General features: G+C 37.4%; 1 protein-coding gene across 3 annotated transcripts; it reads left to right on the forward strand.

The window, feature by feature from the left end:
• Positions 1-503: 503 nt before the first annotated feature.
• smc1b (structural maintenance of chromosomes 1B) lies at positions 504-17,374 on the forward strand. Of its 3 annotated transcripts, none has more exons than XM_051884484.1 (25): positions 504-712; positions 1,310-1,498; positions 1,581-1,693; positions 1,807-2,010; positions 2,086-2,324; positions 2,623-2,881; positions 3,171-3,311; positions 5,433-5,515; positions 5,668-5,875; positions 7,199-7,384; positions 7,496-7,681; positions 7,796-7,942; positions 8,223-8,360; positions 8,537-8,653; positions 9,415-9,521; positions 9,644-9,785; positions 9,987-10,132; positions 10,997-11,150; positions 11,257-11,352; positions 11,442-11,598; positions 13,892-14,046; positions 14,131-14,282; positions 14,397-14,466; positions 14,548-14,658; positions 16,847-17,374. In XM_051884484.1, the coding sequence occupies exons 1-25, from the start codon at positions 604-606 to the stop codon at positions 16,940-16,942; spliced, it is 3,705 nt and encodes a 1,234-aa protein (XP_051740444.1). In that variant the 5' UTR covers positions 504-603; the 3' UTR covers positions 16,943-17,374. The 3 variants fall into 3 exon arrangements, with proteins under 3 accessions (XP_051740444.1, XP_051740445.1, XP_051740447.1); XM_051884485.1 differs by lacking the exon at positions 504-712 and adding an exon at positions 765-905; XM_051884487.1 differs by lacking the exon at positions 504-712 and adding an exon at positions 1,005-1,164.
• The last annotated feature ends 2,529 nt before the right edge of the window (positions 17,375-19,903 follow it).

Raw genomic sequence — 19,903 nt, forward strand, 5'->3', positions numbered from 1 at the left:
GATGTATTGATGCCATGAAATTTAAAATCAACTTATTTTTCCCTTAAAATGATACATTTTCTCAGTTTAAACATTTGATATGTCATCTATGTTGTATTCTGAATAAAATATTGAAATTTGAAACTTCCACATCATTGCATTCCTTTTTTATTCACAATTTGTACAGTGTCCCAACTTTTTTGGAATCGGGTTTGTATTTTTACAATGTATAAAAGTTTTTTTTTGTTTTTTTTTTGTTATCAAAAACGTAATTTACAGATTTCTTATTAAATATGTTGTGTTATTTTATTAATATTCTATAACACTTTGGGACAGATAAACAGGTCATAAATAGCCCATATTTCTTAGTGACTTTATTAAAAACTTTTCTTAAATTACATTATATATTAATTCTAATTGTATATTTCTGATATTTTACTTCATAAAAATTGGACAATTATTTTTGGAAGAATTAAATGCATCTAAAGTCTTTTATTTGTCTTCGAGTTGGTTTTTGAATCAGCAGATTCACCATCATGACTCAGTTTTCCCGCCTTCCCTTTTTTTCCTGTCAGTAACTTTATTCGTGTAAACTAAGTTGTCTTTTTCATCCAGAAATGAAACATGGGTTTCTTAAAACAATTAGACGTTGAAAATTTCAAATCCTGGCGAGGAAAGCAAACTATCGGCCCATTTAAAAGGTTTAATTGCATAATTGGCACTAATGGATCAGGTAAGTTGGTAATTAAGCTAATTTGCGTGGCTAATCCTACAAAATCGCGATACTGTATTTTGCTTGCTAGCGCAAAACTATTCATATTATTAGTAATTTCAACAAATAACGTTCTTTATTTAGATAGTTAGCGCGCTACACACGTTTTTAAAGAAATGTTAACAATATCTTCCTTTAGATGGTGTCCTTATCTGTCAGTTTTACCTTATGTTATTATTTTACCATAGGCAAATCAAAGTCATTTAGGCTTTTGTATGGGAAAGAGAGTGATGAAAGAAATGAGATCAATGGCGCCAAAACATATAATTTGCGTACTAAAAGTATACATATTTATGCATGTATTATATAGCGTATTATATTCTATAGTCTCTATTAGTCTATATAGTCTAGTTTAGTATTTTAAGAATATAATACCGTACTACTATATCTTCTCAAACCATCAGTGTACTATGGTACCACCTTACTATTTTGCACGTTTAATAGTAGTAAAAACATGCTTCATGTAGATGTTTTGCATGCTAAAATGTTTAGGAGGCATCATCAGTATTGATAGTGTTATTGATACACTATTTTGATTGTTGTTTTCCTCCTCTCTAGGCAAATCTAATGTCATGGATGCTCTTGGATTCGTGATGGGAGAGAGGGCTGTAAACCTCCGTGTCAAGCACACCAGAGATCTCATCCACGGTGCCCACATCGGCAAACCCGTGTCCACCTCCGCCAGCGTGACCATGATCTACTGTGGAGACAATAATGAGGAAATGACGTTCAGTAGATGCATTTCAGGTGAGTGTGATTAAGCTCTGCTAGAAATATATAATAGAACCGAACTGAATAATTTTCTGTTGTAACGATTAAATTTTTACAGGGGAATCTTCTGAGTATCGAGTGAATGGTAAACAGATGACTTTGGCGAAGTACACTGGAGAGCTGGAGAAGATCGGCATTGTGGTGAAAGCGAAGAATTGTCTGGTCTATCAGGTGCTTCAGTGATAAAAGTTTCAAGCATTGGGTTATTATTAGCCTTTATGATTAATCGTTATTAATATTATTTTTTTATTCCTTTACTGATCATGGATTTATTTGTATATCAGGGTGCTGTGGAGTCAATTGCCATGATGAATGCCAAAGAACGAACAAAGATGTTTGAACGAATCAGTGGCTCCGGAGAGCTGAGCGCTGAATATGATGCCAAGCTGGCGGTCCTGCAGAAAGCCAAAGAGGACACCCAGTTCCACTTTAACCGCAAAAAAGCGGCTACAGCTGAGAAGAAACAAGTCTTCAAAGATAAGACTGAGGTAAGACCTGTCAGATGTCGAAGTATTTTCATATGATACATGTCCTTGACAATGTGTTTGTCTCGATCTTGTAAGGCGGAAAAATATCAGGCGCTGTTGGACGAACTCAGAGAAAGCAAGCTCCAGCTGACTCTCTTTCAGCTCTTCCACAATGAGAAAAACATAGATTCACAGTCAGATTCACTGAGGGATGTACAGGAGGCCGCAGCGCAGCAGAAGAACAGCCTGGACGTCTGGGAACAAACTGTGAAGGCTCGGAAGAAAGAACATGGGCGCCTGAACCGGGAACTTCAGCAGTTGGAGAAGGAGATCAGGCGAGTCGCTGGCAATGCACTTTAACTGGAAATGTCTTTAAATGCAGAGAGAACAAAAGTAAATGATACTGTTAATTATCCTGGCATTAAACATTACTTTTACATTAAAAAAACATGACATTGAACATTACTTATATTATTTAAAATGTTCGGTAATGTTCCCATGGTTTGGATTACTGCTAATTACTGCTTATTAATAGTTAGTAAGGTAGTTGTTAAGTAAACAGCCAATATCCTATTTTATATATATATATATATATATATATATATATCTCACTGCATAATGTTGTTCTTCCAGATCTCAAGAGCAGATTCTTAATCAGCAGAGGCCTCAGTACATCAAAGCTAAAGTGAACACTTCCCATCATGAGTACAAAGTGGAGGAGGCACGCAGATCGCTTCAGAAGAACCAGAGTCAGCAGGCCAAAAAGGAACAGGAGCTGGAGGAGCTAAAGAGAGAGCTGACTGAGCTGGAGAAGGCCTGGAAGGCCTCTGAGAGGCAGATGGAGGAGGAGGAGGCTCAAAGAGGAGCCGGAGTGCAACTAGAGGAGGCCCAGGTTAAAATGAGTGTTTTGTGAACAGTCTTTCTAAAAGGACAACAAAAAATTGCATTGGAAAATAATAATCGCTGAAATAAAGTAGTGGGGGACTTGATTTTATCCATTCAGGCTGTATTGAATAGTAAAAAAAGTGACATTGGTTAATATTTTTTTCTTGCTGACAGGGTATTCGTTAAATCAGCAGTTTCAATTTGAAATTTAAGGGTAATAAATAGGGCCAGTTTTGTTTATGTTGACTGTAAAACATTAAGATATATTATGCTAAGCACTGTTTGTCTTTGTACAGTTGGAGCGGTATAAAGAACTCAAAGAGCTGGCCAGGAAAAAGGGAGCCATTTTAAACCAAAGCGCAGAGAAGCTGCACTGGGAAGTAAAAGCAGACCGTGAAAAGCTCCAGTTTGACCTGAGGAGGAAAAGTGAGATACAGGTAGGCTTCTGACTTTATGTGATTGTCTTTTTTTGCAACATCATAAAGATACATGATGCAAACCCCACAAAAACAAAACTGTTCTTATCTAAATGGTCTTCGATGCGATTCAAGGCTTGACAATAAGCACTACCTGATGGTCCGGGGCCCTCATGAAAGACCCTCGGGTCAGTGCTGTGTCGTCACAAAAGTTTATCATTTGCATTTGTGTTTTTAAAGGGTTAGTTCACCCAAAAATGAAAATTATGTCATTAATTAGTCACCCTCATGTCGTTCCACGCCCGTAACTGTGCATTCACACCGCCGCTGGCGAGAGAGTCAAAATTCGCCCTGGCTGCCCTGCCAACAACGCTGTACTGACTTCAACTCTTCTTAACGCTTTCACCGTCCAAGACGCTCCGCACCGCTCGCCGTCGGCTCACATTGAAAATGAATGACTTCCTGTCACTTCGGAGCACAAATTAAGATGTTTTTGGTAAAATCCGATGGCTCAGTGAGGCCTGCATTGACAGCAATAACACTCCCTTTTTCAATGCCCAGAAAACTACTAAAAACATATTTAAAACAGTTCATGTGACTACAGTGGTTTAACCTTAATATTATAAAATTACGAGAATACTTTTTGTGCGCCAAAAATAACAAAATACCGACTTTATTCAACAATATCTAGTGATGGGCGATTTCAAAACACTGCTTCATGAAGCTTCGAAGCTTTGCGAATCTTTTGTTTAGATTCAGTGGTTCGTAGCACCAAAATCATGATTTCAGTAAACAAGGCTTCGTTACGTCTTGAGTGTTTTGAAACTTCAATAGTTCACGTGAATTTGGCAGTTTGATACACGCTTCGAACCACTGATTTGAAACAAAAGATTTGTAAAGCTTCGAAGCGTCATGAAGCAGTGTTTTGAAATCGCCCATCACTAGATATTGTTGAATAAAGTTGCTGTTTTGTTATTTTTGGCACACAGAAAGTATTCTCGTCGCTTTATAATATTAAGGTTGAACCACTGTAGTCACATGAACTGTTTTAAATATGTCTTTAGTACCTTTCTGTGCATTGAAAAAGGGAGTGTTATTGCTGGCGATAGAGGCCTCACTGAGCCATTGTATTTTATCAAAAATATCTTAATTTCTGTTCCGAAGATGAGCGAAGGTCTTACAGGTGTGGAACGACATGAGGGTGAGTAATTAATGACAGAAATTTCATTTTTGGGTGAACTAACACTTAAGTCTTGCCAATAAATATTCAAGCAATTTTAACCTAAGTGCAAGAAGTCTGAGACTTTTCTGTGTGTGCATATCTGAAGCGTGAAAATACTGAATTGAGTTCTCTTTTGTGGCGTCCTGTGCTTGAACGGACAAATACACACAAAGTTTTATTGAATACCCATCATTAACACAGTCAGTTATGTTTTAAGTAAACAAACAACTGGGAAGGAAATCGCATGTCAGTACATTGGATCCATTGGATCCATGCATTCTCTTAAAGTGACAGCAGCCTAATATTCCTGCTGCTGTCTGTCATTAATGTTCATCGAACAACAAAAGACAAAGAGAAAATCACTCACTGCTCTTAAGTAAATTAACTTTTCTAACTTTAATTAGGTTTAATCTATATTTAATTTATGCAGCGAAGACTATGCAGTGTTATTTTACATTTCAATTTCTGTACCTGAATACTACTGTTGAACCTACCTGAAAAACTAAAGCACTGTTTCATTATTTATATATTATATATATTGTTTTATTTTATTTTTATTGTGTTTATGTAGTTACTCTGTAATTTGTTTTTCTTATTTTATTATCGACTGTTTAATTGTCTTTAATGTTTGAACTCCATGTTAGGTAGACAAGTAATTTTTACTGTGGTATCGAAATTGAAATAAAGAATTGTTAAATTGCACTGGTATCTAAAATGTGGATGTTCATAACCTTATTAGAATACAATGCTACAGGGGTCAAAAACGGTAAACTATTTTTAAAATTTGTTTATTTAATTTTTTTTTTTGTGGTGGGGCCAGTGAAAATTTTTGCGAGGTCAAGTAAAAATGTGGGCCAGTAGAAAAAATCCTTGGCATTTAGTCCTGCGATTGATTACATGATCTAAATGTTTGTTTGCAGGCAAATATTAAACATTCTCAAACTCGGTTGGAAGATTTCAGCAGAAGGGCAGAGAAGCTGGAGGAGTATGCCAACACTACTAAGTATGATTTTTTTGTTTTGTTTTGTTTGCAAAGATAACATTGCTGTAACTGATTTGTCTTTTTTTTTTTTTTTTTTTTTTTTTTTTTGAGTAACATGATTTAGTTGAACTGTCAGTCACATCTTACACTTTTCTTTTTTTTTTTCCCTGAAGGAAAGCTCTGGAGGAGCAGCATCAGCAGGAGAAGCAGCTGGCAGAGGAGCTGTCGACAGGCTTCATACGAATGGAGGAGGTGAACAAGGAGCTGGCGCAGGTGCTGATCAAGCTGCAGAACGCTCGCCTGGACAGCCAAGAGAATCGACGACAGCAGAAACGAGATGAAGTCCTTGAAAGCCTCAGGAGACTCTACCCTGATACAGTGGTACTGTAACAATCCTTTACACAGCCCCATAATGCCAGTGAAGCAGATTAGACCTTGTTATTTGTCATCTGTTAGGTTGAAGCATTGCAAAAAAATGATGGAAAGTAACAATTTAAAATTAATACTTTTTATTTATCAAGTGTTAAATTGTTTAAAAGTGATAGAAAAGACATTTATAATGTTATAAAAAAATCACAAATGCTGTTCTACTTTGACTTTTTATTCATCATAGAATCATGAAAAAAGTTTTATGGTTTCCACAAATATTAAGCAGCACAACTATTTTCCACTTTAATAATGTTTATTGAGCAGCAAATCAGCATATTAGAATTATTTCTGAAGGATCATGTGACACTAAAGACTGGAATAATGATGCTAAAAAATTCAGTTTTGCTATCACGGTATTTTAGATTAAATAAATGCAGCTATGGTGAGCATAAAGAGAGACTACTTTCAAAAGCATTAAAAAAAAAAAACCTTACCGACCCCAAACATTTGAACAAGTGCCCCTTTACTTATGCTGGGTACATATCACAAGATAATCGGGCTGATTTTGGGCCGCTTCTCCCCTTCTGACCATCCTAGGTAATGTCCTGATTATCTTGATGGTTCTAGAGATTATCTTATCAGATTTTCCTGTGGTGTGAGGTGTGTTAGGAGTGAATGAATCTGCTCGGAAGAACGTCGGAGGCGCCCCGATCGCGAATGTTGAATATTTACGATCAGAAATCCTGATGTGTGGGGGGAAGCCCGAGGACAAACGCGCGCATGCTATGGAGATTATGATGTGAAACGAAACCATATCCAATCAGAAAGCAAGCTGACAGAAGACAGAAGCATAACAAATGCAGTCATGGCGCAGCACAAAGTTAAACGGATTTGGATAGCAGAGATGGAGGATCAGCATGTTGATTTGTGGTAACAGCACGAGTGTTTACATACCAAAACATACCAAAATCGTTCCAACACTATCATCGCAATTTCTTCCTGCCTATCGTCCGCGCTGTGTTTATTCTGAAGTCTCGAGATTTTGCGAGATTTCCCGTGTTCACAGTCGGGACTCTGGTTGAAAATCTGTTCGTGTTTGGTGTGCTGTCTTTGTCACATCACGTCACACCACACACTATAGGAGAAAAAACGGTTAAATCTAGGATTTTTTTGTCCTCATGTTTGTGGTCTCTCACATTTTGAAAATCTTATAAGATTTTAAAAATCTTTTAGTGTGTACCCAGCATTAGTTTAGTCAGGATATCCTAGTGTTATTCATCTTTTGACCAGCAGGGTCAAACTAGAAACTTCTGTTGGTTTCTTAACTCTTTTCAGTATGGCCGTCTGGTGGACTTGTGCCAGCCCATCCACAAGAAATACCAGATCGCCGTCACCAAGCTGTTTGGCAAGAACATGAATGCAATTGTTGTGACGTCTGCCACAGTGGCTCATGACTGCATCCGATTTCTGAAAGAGGAAAGAGCCGAACCAGAGATGTTTCTTCCTATTGACTATATAGATGTGAGTGACTTGAACGCCCTTCAAATGAATTATGCTTTATTTTTATTTACTTAAACAGCTTTTCATATGGTTCGATTAGCAAATAGTGTTCTTTAACTGTATGTGCATCAGGTACATCCTCTGAACGAGCGTCTGAGGGAAGTGCAGGGAGCCAAGATGGTGGTGGATGTGGTTCAGTGCTCTCAAAACGCCCCTCAGCTTAAGAGGGTGATTCAGTATGTGTGCGGAAACTCCCTGGTCTGCGAGACTCTGAAAGACGCCCGTCGCATTGCCTTCGATGGCCCTGAGCGCCTTCAGGTGAGTACATGCTCCTGTATGCCAAAAGATCCCATCATCATTTTAGGCCGATTGCATTTTTTGTAATTTATCCTAAATATCTATGACTTGTTACATGTAAAACGTCTTGTTTAGACGGTGGCTCTTGATGGCTCCTTGTTTCGCAAGTCTGGGGTGATCTCTGGAGGCTCGTTGGACCTGAGCAAGAAAGCTCGACGCTGGGATGAGAAGGACATGAATAAACTGAAGGAGGAGAAGGATAAGCTGTCATCTGAGCTGCGTGTAAGTGTCCCAGATTGCTAATATACTCTATAGAGACCTGTATTATGGCAGACAGACAATAAAAACCAAAAATATTTTGATTTTCATTGCATGAAGGAACAAAATCGCAACTAGTCAGCATGTATTTGACGTTTTATATATTGCAGAAACCACTGAGAGATTTCAGTGTGGGCATGGCTACTTAGAATAAAAATTCTTACAAGTATGAATGAAATTAAATTTCTCTTTATCATGTCATACAGTGTTATAATGTAGGCTAATATTGTTGATATATGTGCAGGCCCTGATGAAGCTGAAGCGTAAGGAAGTGGATTTGATGCAGATCAGGGCTCAGTCTCAAGGAAACCAGACTCGTCTCAAATACTCCAACTCAGAACTGGACTCCATTCGCAAGAAGAGCATCCCAGCTTGTCAGGCTGCAAGTTTCACACTTTTTTTTTTTTAATTTCCCTACTCTTTCTTGTTTCTTTCCCCTCTTCCATTGTTGCATAACATTTATACAGCTCTAACACTCTTATGAAAGCTGTGTGTGTGTGTGTGTGTGTGTGTGTGTGTGTGTGTGTGTGTGTGTGTGTGTGTGTTTGTGAACTTCAGGAGATTTCCAAACTCAGGAGTGAGCTCTCCAACCTCGAGGCCCAGATTGAGATACAGACCGAGAGTGTAGAACTAAAGGATAACGAGATGAAGGCTGTCAGGGACAAAATTCATCAGGTCAATTGATTTAAGTATAACATGATCTCTTGCGGTTTTCCATGGTCATGGAAAACTGGGAAATATCAAGGAATTTTAAAATTGTCCATCCATCCATCCCTCTCTCCCTCCCTCCCTCCCTCTCTCTCTCCATCCCTCTCTCCCTCTGTCCATCCCTTCCTCCCTCCTTCCGTTCATCCCTCCCTCATTCATCCATCCATCCTTCCTTTCATCCCTGTGTCCGTCCATCCATCCATCCATCCAAATTTTATTCAGTATAAATAAATTGCACATTAAAATAACTTTTCTATTTTATTTTACATTATAATAGTTCAGTGATACTCTTTATCAAATAAATGCATCATTGCAGCATTGGAGCATAATATGCATTTTTCAAAAACATTAAAAAAATCTAGCAACCACAATCTTTTTAACTTGTGTATATAGTTATCTATTAACAAGGCTCTTAGTAGAGTTTTGAAATAACACAAGGAGGTAACACTTCAACACACAAATCCTCCAAGCGGACACAATTATTAGTCGATGCTGATATTGATATTGTCTAAATATCTGCCAGTTATTATTTCTGGAATATTTACTTTTGACTAGTGGGTATATTTACTTATTATGCTCCACTCTAAAATATTTCCTTGGCTATACATTTGTATTTGTGAGTGCAATCTCTATAAAATATTCTTCAAAAATCTTTAAAAAAAAAAAAAAAAAAAATCATAAATTCATTGGTCAATATCATTCCTCCATTCCACCTTTGCTCCTCTTAGATGGAGGACGTGGTGTTTGCAGACTTCTGCGCAGAGATTGGTGTGGCTAACATCCGTGAGTATGAGCAGGATTATCTGCGAGTGCAGCAGGAGCTTGAGAAGAAGCGGTAAGACCTGCACAAGCACAGCCTGCCCATATTATCACGGTCACCACAGAGTGCATTTGTACAGTATAGCATGAAATATAATATGAACTAAATCTGGCTGATTAAATCTCCTGATTTTCCAGCCTACAGTTTGAGTCCCAGCATACCCGGCTAAGTACCCAGCTAGAGTATGAACAGGCACAGTTGGAGAAACTCGTCAAACAGATGAAGAAGATAGAAGAGACCATCGAAAAAGAGGATAACGTCGTTATTAGCTTGAAAGAGGCAAACTCTCTCACCCCACATTTGAGACACACATTTGATGTTTTTTTTACTCTGTTAAATACCGCAAAATTAGCGGTTTATACTTTCATTATTCAGTCATGTTGGACAAGTTATGTAAAATGGTTCTGATGTGTTTGGGTTTTTTGCAGTTGTTTTCTGTACTTTTAATATTTGAAGTACTGTTTCCCATGTCTCCATCAGATGGAGGACAGACTTTTGATAGCTGTGGAGCAGACACAATCAAATCTCCTAGAACTGAACAACCAGCTGTCAAAAAAGACAACTTTAGTTAACGATGCCAAGACAGAGCTTGACAAGACTCTTAAAGGCCTTCAGGAGAGAAACAGGTTTGTATCTGAGCATCATAATGGTTTAAAAAAAAAAAGAAAAAAAGATGCTTAAAGGGGAACTATTTATACCACTTTTCACAAGATGTAATATAAGTCTTTGGTGTCCCCAGAATGTGTCTGTGAATTTTCAGCTCAAAATACCCCACAGATCATTTATTATAGCTTGTCAAATTTGCCCTTTAAATGCAAATGAGCTGCTGCTCCCAGCCCCCTTTCCAGAAGAGGGCGGAGCTTTAACAGCTTCAGTTGCTCAACAACAACAAAACTGGAGAATCTCACGCAGCCAAAATGAGGATTGTCAGTAACGGTGTTCAGCCTTACATTGTTCAAACTGGAGTCGAACACTGATGGAGAGACTCAGGAAGAAGTCCAGTTTCATTCTAAAAGTTGTAACATTTCTGAATGGTTAGTGGATAAATTTATGTAGTTGCTGTGGAGTTGATCTCATCGACTAGCATGTGCCGTCATGTTAATCTTTTGTGCAAAACCAGCGTTGAATTGACCCTCGTTTGTAAAACATTCTGGCGTAAAATGACAGCATGGCAACAACACTCTATTACAACAACTCTTCTCTAAAGCAGCTCAACATGGCCTCACCCCCTTTGTTGCATGTTCCCAGGGGCAGGGTTTATGTAAATGTTGGCGTTCATGATGTCACCAACCCGGGAAGAAGCTTGTTGTAGTCCCTCCCAGCCGTTTGCTCTAGCAATTTCTGTAAAGGAAAATATCTCCCTTTGCGTTGAACTTTGAGCGTCGTAACTCTGCAGATGTTTATGCTCAAACAGCAACATTACATACTAACTAAAGTTAAAAAAGTGAAATCATAATCAAGGACCCCTTTAAACAGAGCGTTGTCCGCAGGGTGCTGGTGAAGCTTCAGAAGGAAACAATCTGCGCTGAGGCAGCCCTAGAACAGCTGAGACTGAGCAGACACAACCTGCTGCTGGGCTGTAAGATAGACTGCCTACCGTTGACACTGATTTCAGGAGCGCTGGATGACATCAGTGACATACAGGTGCAAAGAGAGGGTCAGATCTACTCGAAATAAGGCAGCACAGATTATATTCCCTTTTGTATTTTTCTTATTCTGCTTGTTAAGTTTCCTCTAACTTTTATCGCAGCTGGACTCAGAGTCTCAGAGCATCAGCACACTGGATATTTATGAACGAGAGGCGCAGATGGTGTTTGACTATTCGACACTGGACATGGGCCTTAAGGTGAAAACATGACATTAAAGCATCTCACTCAGAGCGGTCATTCTAATGTTGTAGAAGTGATTTTTGTTATTTTTTATTATTATGTGTAGGCCCTCACTGAGGAGAGTGAATTGGAGGCTCAGTTGGAGAAGCTCAAAGAGGACGTCTCCTCTCTGGAGTCCATGATCATGATGTCCAGAGCTCCCAACCTGAAAGCTCTAGAAAAGATCAGAGAGGTCAAGGACAGCTACCGGGAAGTAATGGATGGTATGAGACAAATACATTCACCTTTCATGGTGGGAACTACTCCTGAAATACCCCTTCTTAAACCTTCTGCATTTTAAATTTAAGTTTAAGGTATTATTTACTATTTTAATTTAGTAAGTTGTTTCAAGTTGAAGTCGCCATACTGCTCTTTCAAAATTGAGTTGAATGAAATACGTTCTTTTCTATTATGATCTGTCATGTGACATGGTTTGGCTCAACTGTGCCAATCTAATTATGATCTAAAAGCTTTTAAGCTGTTTTCTCAGTTGCAGTGTTGGTGTAGTTACCATGTTTTACCTTTGTAGGCTAGAACAGACTTTAAAAATGTTTAATTATAATTAGTAAAGACTGTTACAAAATTAAAAGACATGAGTAACATTTTTTCCCAAAAAGGATTTTTGGATGAAATATACTAAGTTAAGGACATTTAAACATTTTTTCCTCCCCAAAGTATGGATAGGTTAGAAACATAAGCTGACAGTTTCTTTTACACATTGCCATTACATTTTTACCCTCATTCAGCAAGTGTTTAAATGGTTTTCATTGTGTCTAGTGTGTAGTAGTAGTAGTAGTAGTAGTAGTAGTAGTAGTAGTACAAATTGTGAATAAAAAAGGAATGCAATGATGTGGAAGTTTCAAATTTCAATATTTTATTCAGAATACAACATAGATGACATATCAAATGTTTAAACTGAGAAAATGTATCATTTTAAGGGAAAAATAAGTTGATTTTTAATTTCATGGCATCAACACATCTCAAAAAAGTTGGAAAATGCAAGGTCTTCCCTGAAAGAGGCAACGTCTGGATGGGAGCATATGTTGTTCTAGAACTTGGATATACCTTTCAGCATTGATGGTGCCTTTCCAGATGTGTAAGCTGCCCATGCCACACGCACTCATGCAACCCCATACCATCAGAGATGCAGGCTTCTGAACTGAGCGCTGATAACTTTGGTTGTCCTTGTCCTCTTTAGTCCGGATGGCATGGCGTCCCAGTTTTCCAAAAAGAACTTCAAATTTTGATTCGTCTGACCACAGAACAGTTTTCCACTTTGCCACAGTCCATTTTAAATGAGCCTTGGCCCAGAGAAAACGCCTGCGCTTCTGGATCATGTTTAGATATGGCTTCTTTTTTGACCTATAGAGTTTTAGCCGGCAACGGCGGATGGCACGGTGGATTGTGTTCACCGACAATGTTTTCTGGAAGTATTCCTGAGCCCATGTTGTGATTTCCATTACAGTAGCATTCCTGTATGTGATGCAGTGCCGTCTAAGGGCCCGAAGATCACGGGCATCCAGTATGGTTTTCTGGCCTTGACCCTTACGCACAGAGATTGTTCCAGATTCTCTGAATCTTTGGATGCTATTATGCCCTGTAGATGATGATAACTTCAAACTCTTTGCAATTTTTCTCTGAGAAACTCCTTTCTGATATTGCTCCACTATTTTTTGCCGCAGCATTGGGGGAATTGGTGATCCTCTGCCCATCTTGACTTCTGAGAGACACTGCAACTTTAAGAGGCTCTTTTTATACCCAATCATGTTGCCAATTGACCTAATAAGTTGCAAATTGATCCTCTAGCTGTTCCTTATATGTACATTTAACTTTTCCAGCCTCTTATTGCTACCTGTCCCAACTTTTGTTTGGAATGTGTAGCTCTCATGAAATCCAAAATGAGCCAATTTCAAAATGTCTCACTTTCAACATTTGATATGTTATCTATATTCTATTGTGAATAAAATATAAGTTTATGAGATTTATAAATTATTGCATTCCTTTTTTATTCACAATTTGTATAGTGTCTTTTTTTGAAACTTTTTTGGAATCGGGTTAGTAGTAGTAGTAGTAGTAGTAGTAGTAGTAGTAGTCTAATGGACTGTTCCCAGTGTGGAAAAGTGAAAATAATTTGGGCCAGTGTGATTTTAGTATCATTGAGACTATTATACTGTTATATTTTCTGTTTTCATTTTAAAGTTTTAGTTTTTTTTTTTTAGTTTTTTTTTTAGTTTTTTATAAATTGTATTACTTGTGGTGTGTATGTGTTTATATGTGTAATATAGTTTACATTTTTATTTCAGCTTTAGTACATCAAGTTTAACTAAAAGAAAATGAGAAATGTTGCTTTGACAGCTAGCTGAAGTTTGTTATATAGTTTTGACAGGTTTTTTTTTTTTTTTTTTTTTTTTTTTTAAACCCTTTTTAGGTTTAAATTTTTTGTAAGACATCCATCAGTCACATAAAACATTGATAATGTTTGTGTGTTTTTACCTTTCCATATTCAAAAACCCTCAGCGTTTGAGACCAGCACACACACCACTAAGAAATGCAGTCAGGAGTTTGAGCAAGTGAAGGCCAAACGCTTCCATCTGTTTAGTCAGTGCTTTGAACGCGTGTCTATCGTCATTGACCAGATCTATAAGAATCTCTGCAGAAACGCCAGCGCTCAGGTCTGTACTTGACTCACTCCTTCAATGACTTGTTCATTCATTTTAATTGTTGTATGAAACTTTTTGTACACACATGTCCTTTAGGCCATTCTCAGTGCGGAGAATCCAAATGAGCCCTACCTGGATGGCATCAACTATAACTGTGTGGCTCCGGGGAAACGATTCATGGCCATGGACAACCTGTCAGGAGGAGAGAAGGCCATCGCTGCTCTCGCTTTGGTCTTTGCCATTCACAGGTGAAAAACAGCATAAGCACATAGACCGACTTCTTGTAAAGTAATATCTGACTATAAATACAGATGTTTTTGATGTGGGAGAAAACTGTAAAGATCATTGTTGTTTAATCTTAGCTTTCGTCCTGCCCCGTTCTTTGTGCTGGATGAAGTGGATGCTGCCCTGGACAACACAAACATTGGCAAAGTAAGACAAGCCTAAGTGTCTCAAACATGCTGTTTTGATATTCTTTATCTGCAATGATAAAAAGACATTGTTTCCTTGCAGGTTACAGGATTTTTCCGAATGATGTCCAGAGAGAGCTGCCAGATCATTGTGATCTCCCTGAAGGAGGAGTTCTACTCACGGGCAGACGCTCTTCTTGGAGTCTATTCTATGGTATACACACATTCACATCAATCTCATCACTCATGGTCCATTTAGAGTCCCCATAAAATCAAAATCAGAGTTTTGAGGCTAGGTAGTCCATGTCGGTTAGCTTTGAGATCGTTTTTTTTTTTTTTTTTTTTTTTTTTTTCAGTTTAATGCTTAAAATTTAACGCAGCTTTTTTTTTTTTTTTTTTTTTTTTTCTTGCATCCTTTGGCTGTTACATTAAACGATCATGCTATCATTCATTCAAGTGCTTTTAAACCATTCACAGGCAATAAGATGCAAAAGAGAACCCAATTCGGTACTGGTGTGCTGTCCCTGAAGCGGCCATCTCTGACACACTAGACGCACACAAAAAGCCGCTTTAGTACCGCATACCAGTACTGCATTGAGTTCTCTTTTGCACTTGAATGGACCAAAAAAACACAATTGTCAAATGTCTGTTTTCATGAGCGTTCTCGTAAGCACAGTTAAAAAATCTTAAATGAACGTAAGGAGTCGTGAGAATATCGGGTTCATGTCAGATCCACGTCAGATCTTAAAGTGACAGCAGCCTAATAAACCTGCTGCTGTCTGTCATTAACGTTAATCAAAGAACAAAAGAAATAGATAAAATCACTCTTTGCTCTTGACTGAAAAACTTTTGTAGCTTTAATAAGAATTAATCTATATACACTTTATAGGTTATGTGAAGATTGTTTTAAGTTAAGTTAAAACCTATTTAATGTTATAGTTCACCCAAAAATTAAAATTATCCCATAATTTACTCAAGCCATCCTAGGTATATATGACTTTCTTCTGTAAGTCAAACACAATTGGATTTATATTATATAAAAATATTCTGGCTCTTCCAAGTTTTATAATGGGAGTGAATAGTAACCAATATTTTGAAGCCTCCAAAAATTGCATGCATCTATCATAAGCGAGAACAATATTTATATATATATATATAATATATTGTTTATAGGGGTGTATAATTTTTTTTTAAATTTTTTTTTTTTTTTTGTTCTCAAAAAGAAAAAAGAAACATTATTTACCAACTTCCTTTTTCAGCGGGAAGTACATCAACACACAAATTAAAGGTGCAATATTTAATATTTTTGCAGTAAAAAATCCAAAAACCACTAGGCCAGTGTTATATATTTTGTTCACTTGTACTTACAATATCCCAAATGTTTCCAACTATTCGTAAATCATGAGGAAAATTGCAATTTTAACCAAGGCTCCGGGACGTGTGAGGAGTCGCCTGTCAATTGCGTCATACACGCGTTATCCTTGGTTTCCGGTTTTATTTTGTAAAAACAACAAATGGAAACAACAAAGATGCTTTAAAATATCATGTTTTAATAGACAAGGGAACAACTGTTTGGTTACGTTTATAGACAGAAAACTAATTATTGTTATATAGCTCAACACGTTTAGTCTTACTGTTATTTTTTTGCGAGTACCATGCTTTACCATGCCTCAGAGAAAAACACTATTTTGTGAAGTAGCTAACATAGCATAATCAGATGAAGATTTATTTTTAGTAACAGTAATACAGAATTTTCTGCATCATACAATACGTTTTAAAATGAACTGCATGACATTTATCAACACAAGCCATCCAGCATTTAATATGATATTCTAAAATCGATCTGTCTTACTGCAGTGTGTCTCAAACAAGTGTCTCACAGCAGCCGCCGAGCGAACGCACAGAGTAACGTTATAACATAATTTTCAACACTCTCAAATGTATCTAATATGATAAACAGAGCTGCGTTACCTCGTACTCATGACCGGAAAAGCAGAAGCAGCGCCGGCGACTGTGACATAATAAAACTTCTGCTGCTCTTGAGGCGTGTGTTGCGCAATCGCTCCAGCGGCCTCGTTCAGCTCCCACAACACTCAGTCCTTCTCTGCTTCATACTACAGTAACGTTAATAATCACATCCATGAACATGATTTCTTCCCGAGTCCTATCCCGATTGTTTCCACCGTCCGTTGAGGTGAAGACCACATGTCCCAAGATTCCGCGCTCAAACTTGGCGTCATCAAGCTACGCCTTTGTTTTGAATAGGCCTCTAGCGGACAAAATTTTTACATATTGCACCTTTAAACTATTTAAAAGTCTTAAAAATGGGTCCTTTCAAATTCTGCATGCTTTTTGATGAGTTCTCTAATTTATCATGCACCTTTTTTTGCTTGTCGTCACAGTTTGATGAATGCATGTTCAGCCGTCTTCTCACCCTGGACCTCACCCCGTACCCACTGAACGACGAGAACGGCACAGACAGAGAGATGGACAAATGATTTGAATGTGTTAATGGCAGATAATGCCAGAAATGTTCTACTTGAATGTTTAATGTTAATACTGTGAAAGTTTACAAGCTAGTTAAATTGAAGTGTTTCATGTTAAAGCTGTTTTTTATGTGTTTGCCAGTTTGCTTTTGTTCATTATGTAAGGTAATTTTAATACAGTTTTATTGTTTGCATTTGTTTTGTTTGAATTTCTTCATCAGTAGTTGCGCAAACTGTCCACTTTGACCTGTCGAATCTGTCACTAGGGTGGGGTCTCAGCAATTCCTCAGCCTCTGTTATTCTGTTCTCTCTTTCTCTCTGCTTATCTCCTCGTTTCCTCAAATGTGAAGCTTTGCTTTATTTAGCAACTCCAATGGCGTCTTACACAGTGGTCATTGTCCCTCTCAGGAGCAGTCTGGATGCAGTGCATTTCTTCCTCTGGGTTAGTTTGCTTTCTCTTCTATGTTTATTTATAATTTGAGTTTTTTCTATGAATGCTTTTAGTAAACAAGTTGAAGTGTTCAAATGTAACTGAAGTGAACATATTGTTGGATAAACTAAGCATTAGAAAAGGTGGCAAGCATAATTCAGTGAAGTATGTCTAAACTTCTGACTGGTAATGTATGTACTGCTGATAATTCAGTTTTAAAAGTATATTTTAGGTTAGTTATCTGTTATTTTAAAACTGTAGCATAAAATTGACATCAGTATTTCCGTCAAACTAATAGTCTATTCTCAAACACAGATGTCAGCTATCACAGTTCATCACGACATTCCCATCCAGCTCCGATGGGAATACACTGAGTTCACAGCTACTTGAGACACATTGTGGTCTTTTTTTTTTTTTTTTGAGGCAGCTGTATATAAATAGATGCTAAAACGGTCACAGATAATCATGCAAAAAATGTAAAAACACTCCAAGTGTACAATTTTATGTAGCATTTTAAAAGATTGTATGAGCATATTTTTTTTTTTTTTTTGTCATTTGCAGGTGAAAAAACTGAAGGACTTGGAGAAGGAAAAGGACCTTCTGTGGATGGGATTGCTGGCTTTAGAGCAGGTTCGAGAGAGGTTCTGCTCGAACCTGAAAGACAACATGGATGTGCAAGACAATTCCAGCAAAAAAGAGATGAGAAAAGTACTTGAGTTTCCAGACACCCCCACCCTGTTGCTGGCTCAGATCCACAGAGTGAACAGGACCTTGAGGAATCTATTGTGTGACTCCAGGAATCCCACTGATCCTGTGATAGAAGGTGATGTTCCTTTAATAGTAATGCACATCAAATCACTGTAAACATACTTTTAGTTCCATTTTCATTTGTCACTTTTTAGTGGCACAACTATTGAAGTCAATGTATTGAAAGCAGTTTACCCTTTTTATCAGGTACTGAAGGACACCAGCCCTCTCCTGCCTGTTCAGAAGAAAGCACTTGTTTTTGAACAACTGTTTATTTTGATGTCCTGTAATGTATTTTGTGCATGCAGAATATATTCTTCTTTGAGTGGCTTGAAATCATTTTATGTGCAATAAAGGAAGTTTACCTATATTTGACATTTACAAAATGTACAATATACTAGAGCGCACTTGCACTTCTCTTGTGGATTTAATGAATCCATGTGTATTGTAAATTCTGTCATTAACCCACTGGTCCTCTTTGGACCAAAAATGGTAATGGTCATCATCAAAGTGATTATGAAACTTAGTAACTTTTGTGGCACTGGCCGGAACACAGAAAAAATTAGCATGATTTTATTGTTGAGGGGAAAAAAGTCACACTTGTACTCTTCACCATAGGAAATTAATGGGAAATATGAAAAAATATAAAAATAAAGAATTTTTTAGTGTACAGTCCACACAGCTGTGATGCAAAAAAAAGCACAAAGCAGTGAGGTAAAAAAAAAAAAAAAAAAAAACATCAAGAGTACAAAATAGTTACACATAAATGAACTGGTGTGGGTGTAACAATATGGCAAAATTGAGCCAAGAGACTCAACTAAGGTTAAAATGGATCAATCCCATATAAAGCATTCAATTTCATTTGTTACATTTAATGAATTTTGATGTTATGAGAAACAAAATGTTTTGTAATAATGTAAAAGCAGCATATCAACGTTTCAAACACGAAAATAGAGAAAGTTTGACAAGTAGTTTTTGATAATGTCTAAATGTATATCCAAGAAAGCATTGTTCTCTACAGAATACACAACCCTACATATATGCTGTACAGGCCTCTAGTGGCTACACCGTGATATTACAGGTGCCTGTGAGGAGTATGAGTGTGTAACCCCTAAATGAGGAGCACTAGAGTGAGTTTTTTTTTTTTTCCACAGTGTTTTTCTCCAATACACATTGCTCACAATTATTCATACCCTTTTATTCAATACTTTTTGCAACCTCCTTTTGCCAAGATAACTGTTCTTCTTCTATAATGCCTGATGAGTTTGAAGAAAACCTGAGAAGAGATCAGAATCGCAATTCTGAGGAAAAAGGTCAGAATCGTGATGCATAAACAAAATTGCGAGAAAAAAAAGTCAGAATTGCGAGTTATAAAGTCAGAATTGTGAGATAGAAAAGGCGACTTTATAACGTAATTGCTAGTTTATATCACGCAATTCTGACTTTAAAATTCACAGTTGTGAGTTTATATCTTGCAATTCTTAGAAAAAAAAGTCAGAATTGCGAGATATAAAGTCAGAATTACATTTTTAATTTTTTTTTTAGTGGCAGAAGCAAGCTTGCTTAGATCAGAGACCATTCCTCCATACAGAATCTCTCCAGATCCTTCAGATTCCCAGCTCATTGTTGGTTCTTCTCCTCTTCAGTTTACCCCACTGCATTTTCTATAGGGTTCAGGTCAGGGAACTGACCATGGCGGAAGCTTGGTTTTGTGCTCAGTGACCCATTTGTTTTGTTTTTGATGTTTGTCCTGTTGGAAGATCCAAACATGGCCCATTATATGACTTCTAGCGGGG

This window comes from Ctenopharyngodon idella, chromosome 24, assembly GCF_019924925.1.
Source record: "Ctenopharyngodon idella isolate HZGC_01 chromosome 24, HZGC01, whole genome shotgun sequence".
In the NCBI taxonomy this organism is placed as follows: Eukaryota; Metazoa; Chordata; class Actinopteri; order Cypriniformes; family Xenocyprididae; genus Ctenopharyngodon; species Ctenopharyngodon idella.

Coding starts and splice junctions, on each gene's coding strand:
- smc1b (XM_051884484.1), top strand. CDS start 604: ATGGGTTTCTTAAAACAATTAGACGTTGAAAATTTCAAATCCTGGCGA. Junction 1,499..1,580: donor GTTCAGTAGATGCATTTCAG/GTGAGTGTGATT, acceptor AAATTTTTACAG/GGGAATCTTCTGAGTATCGA. Junction 7,943..8,222: donor AGCTGTCATCTGAGCTGCGT/GTAAGTGTCCCA, acceptor ATATATGTGCAG/GCCCTGATGAAGCTGAAGCG.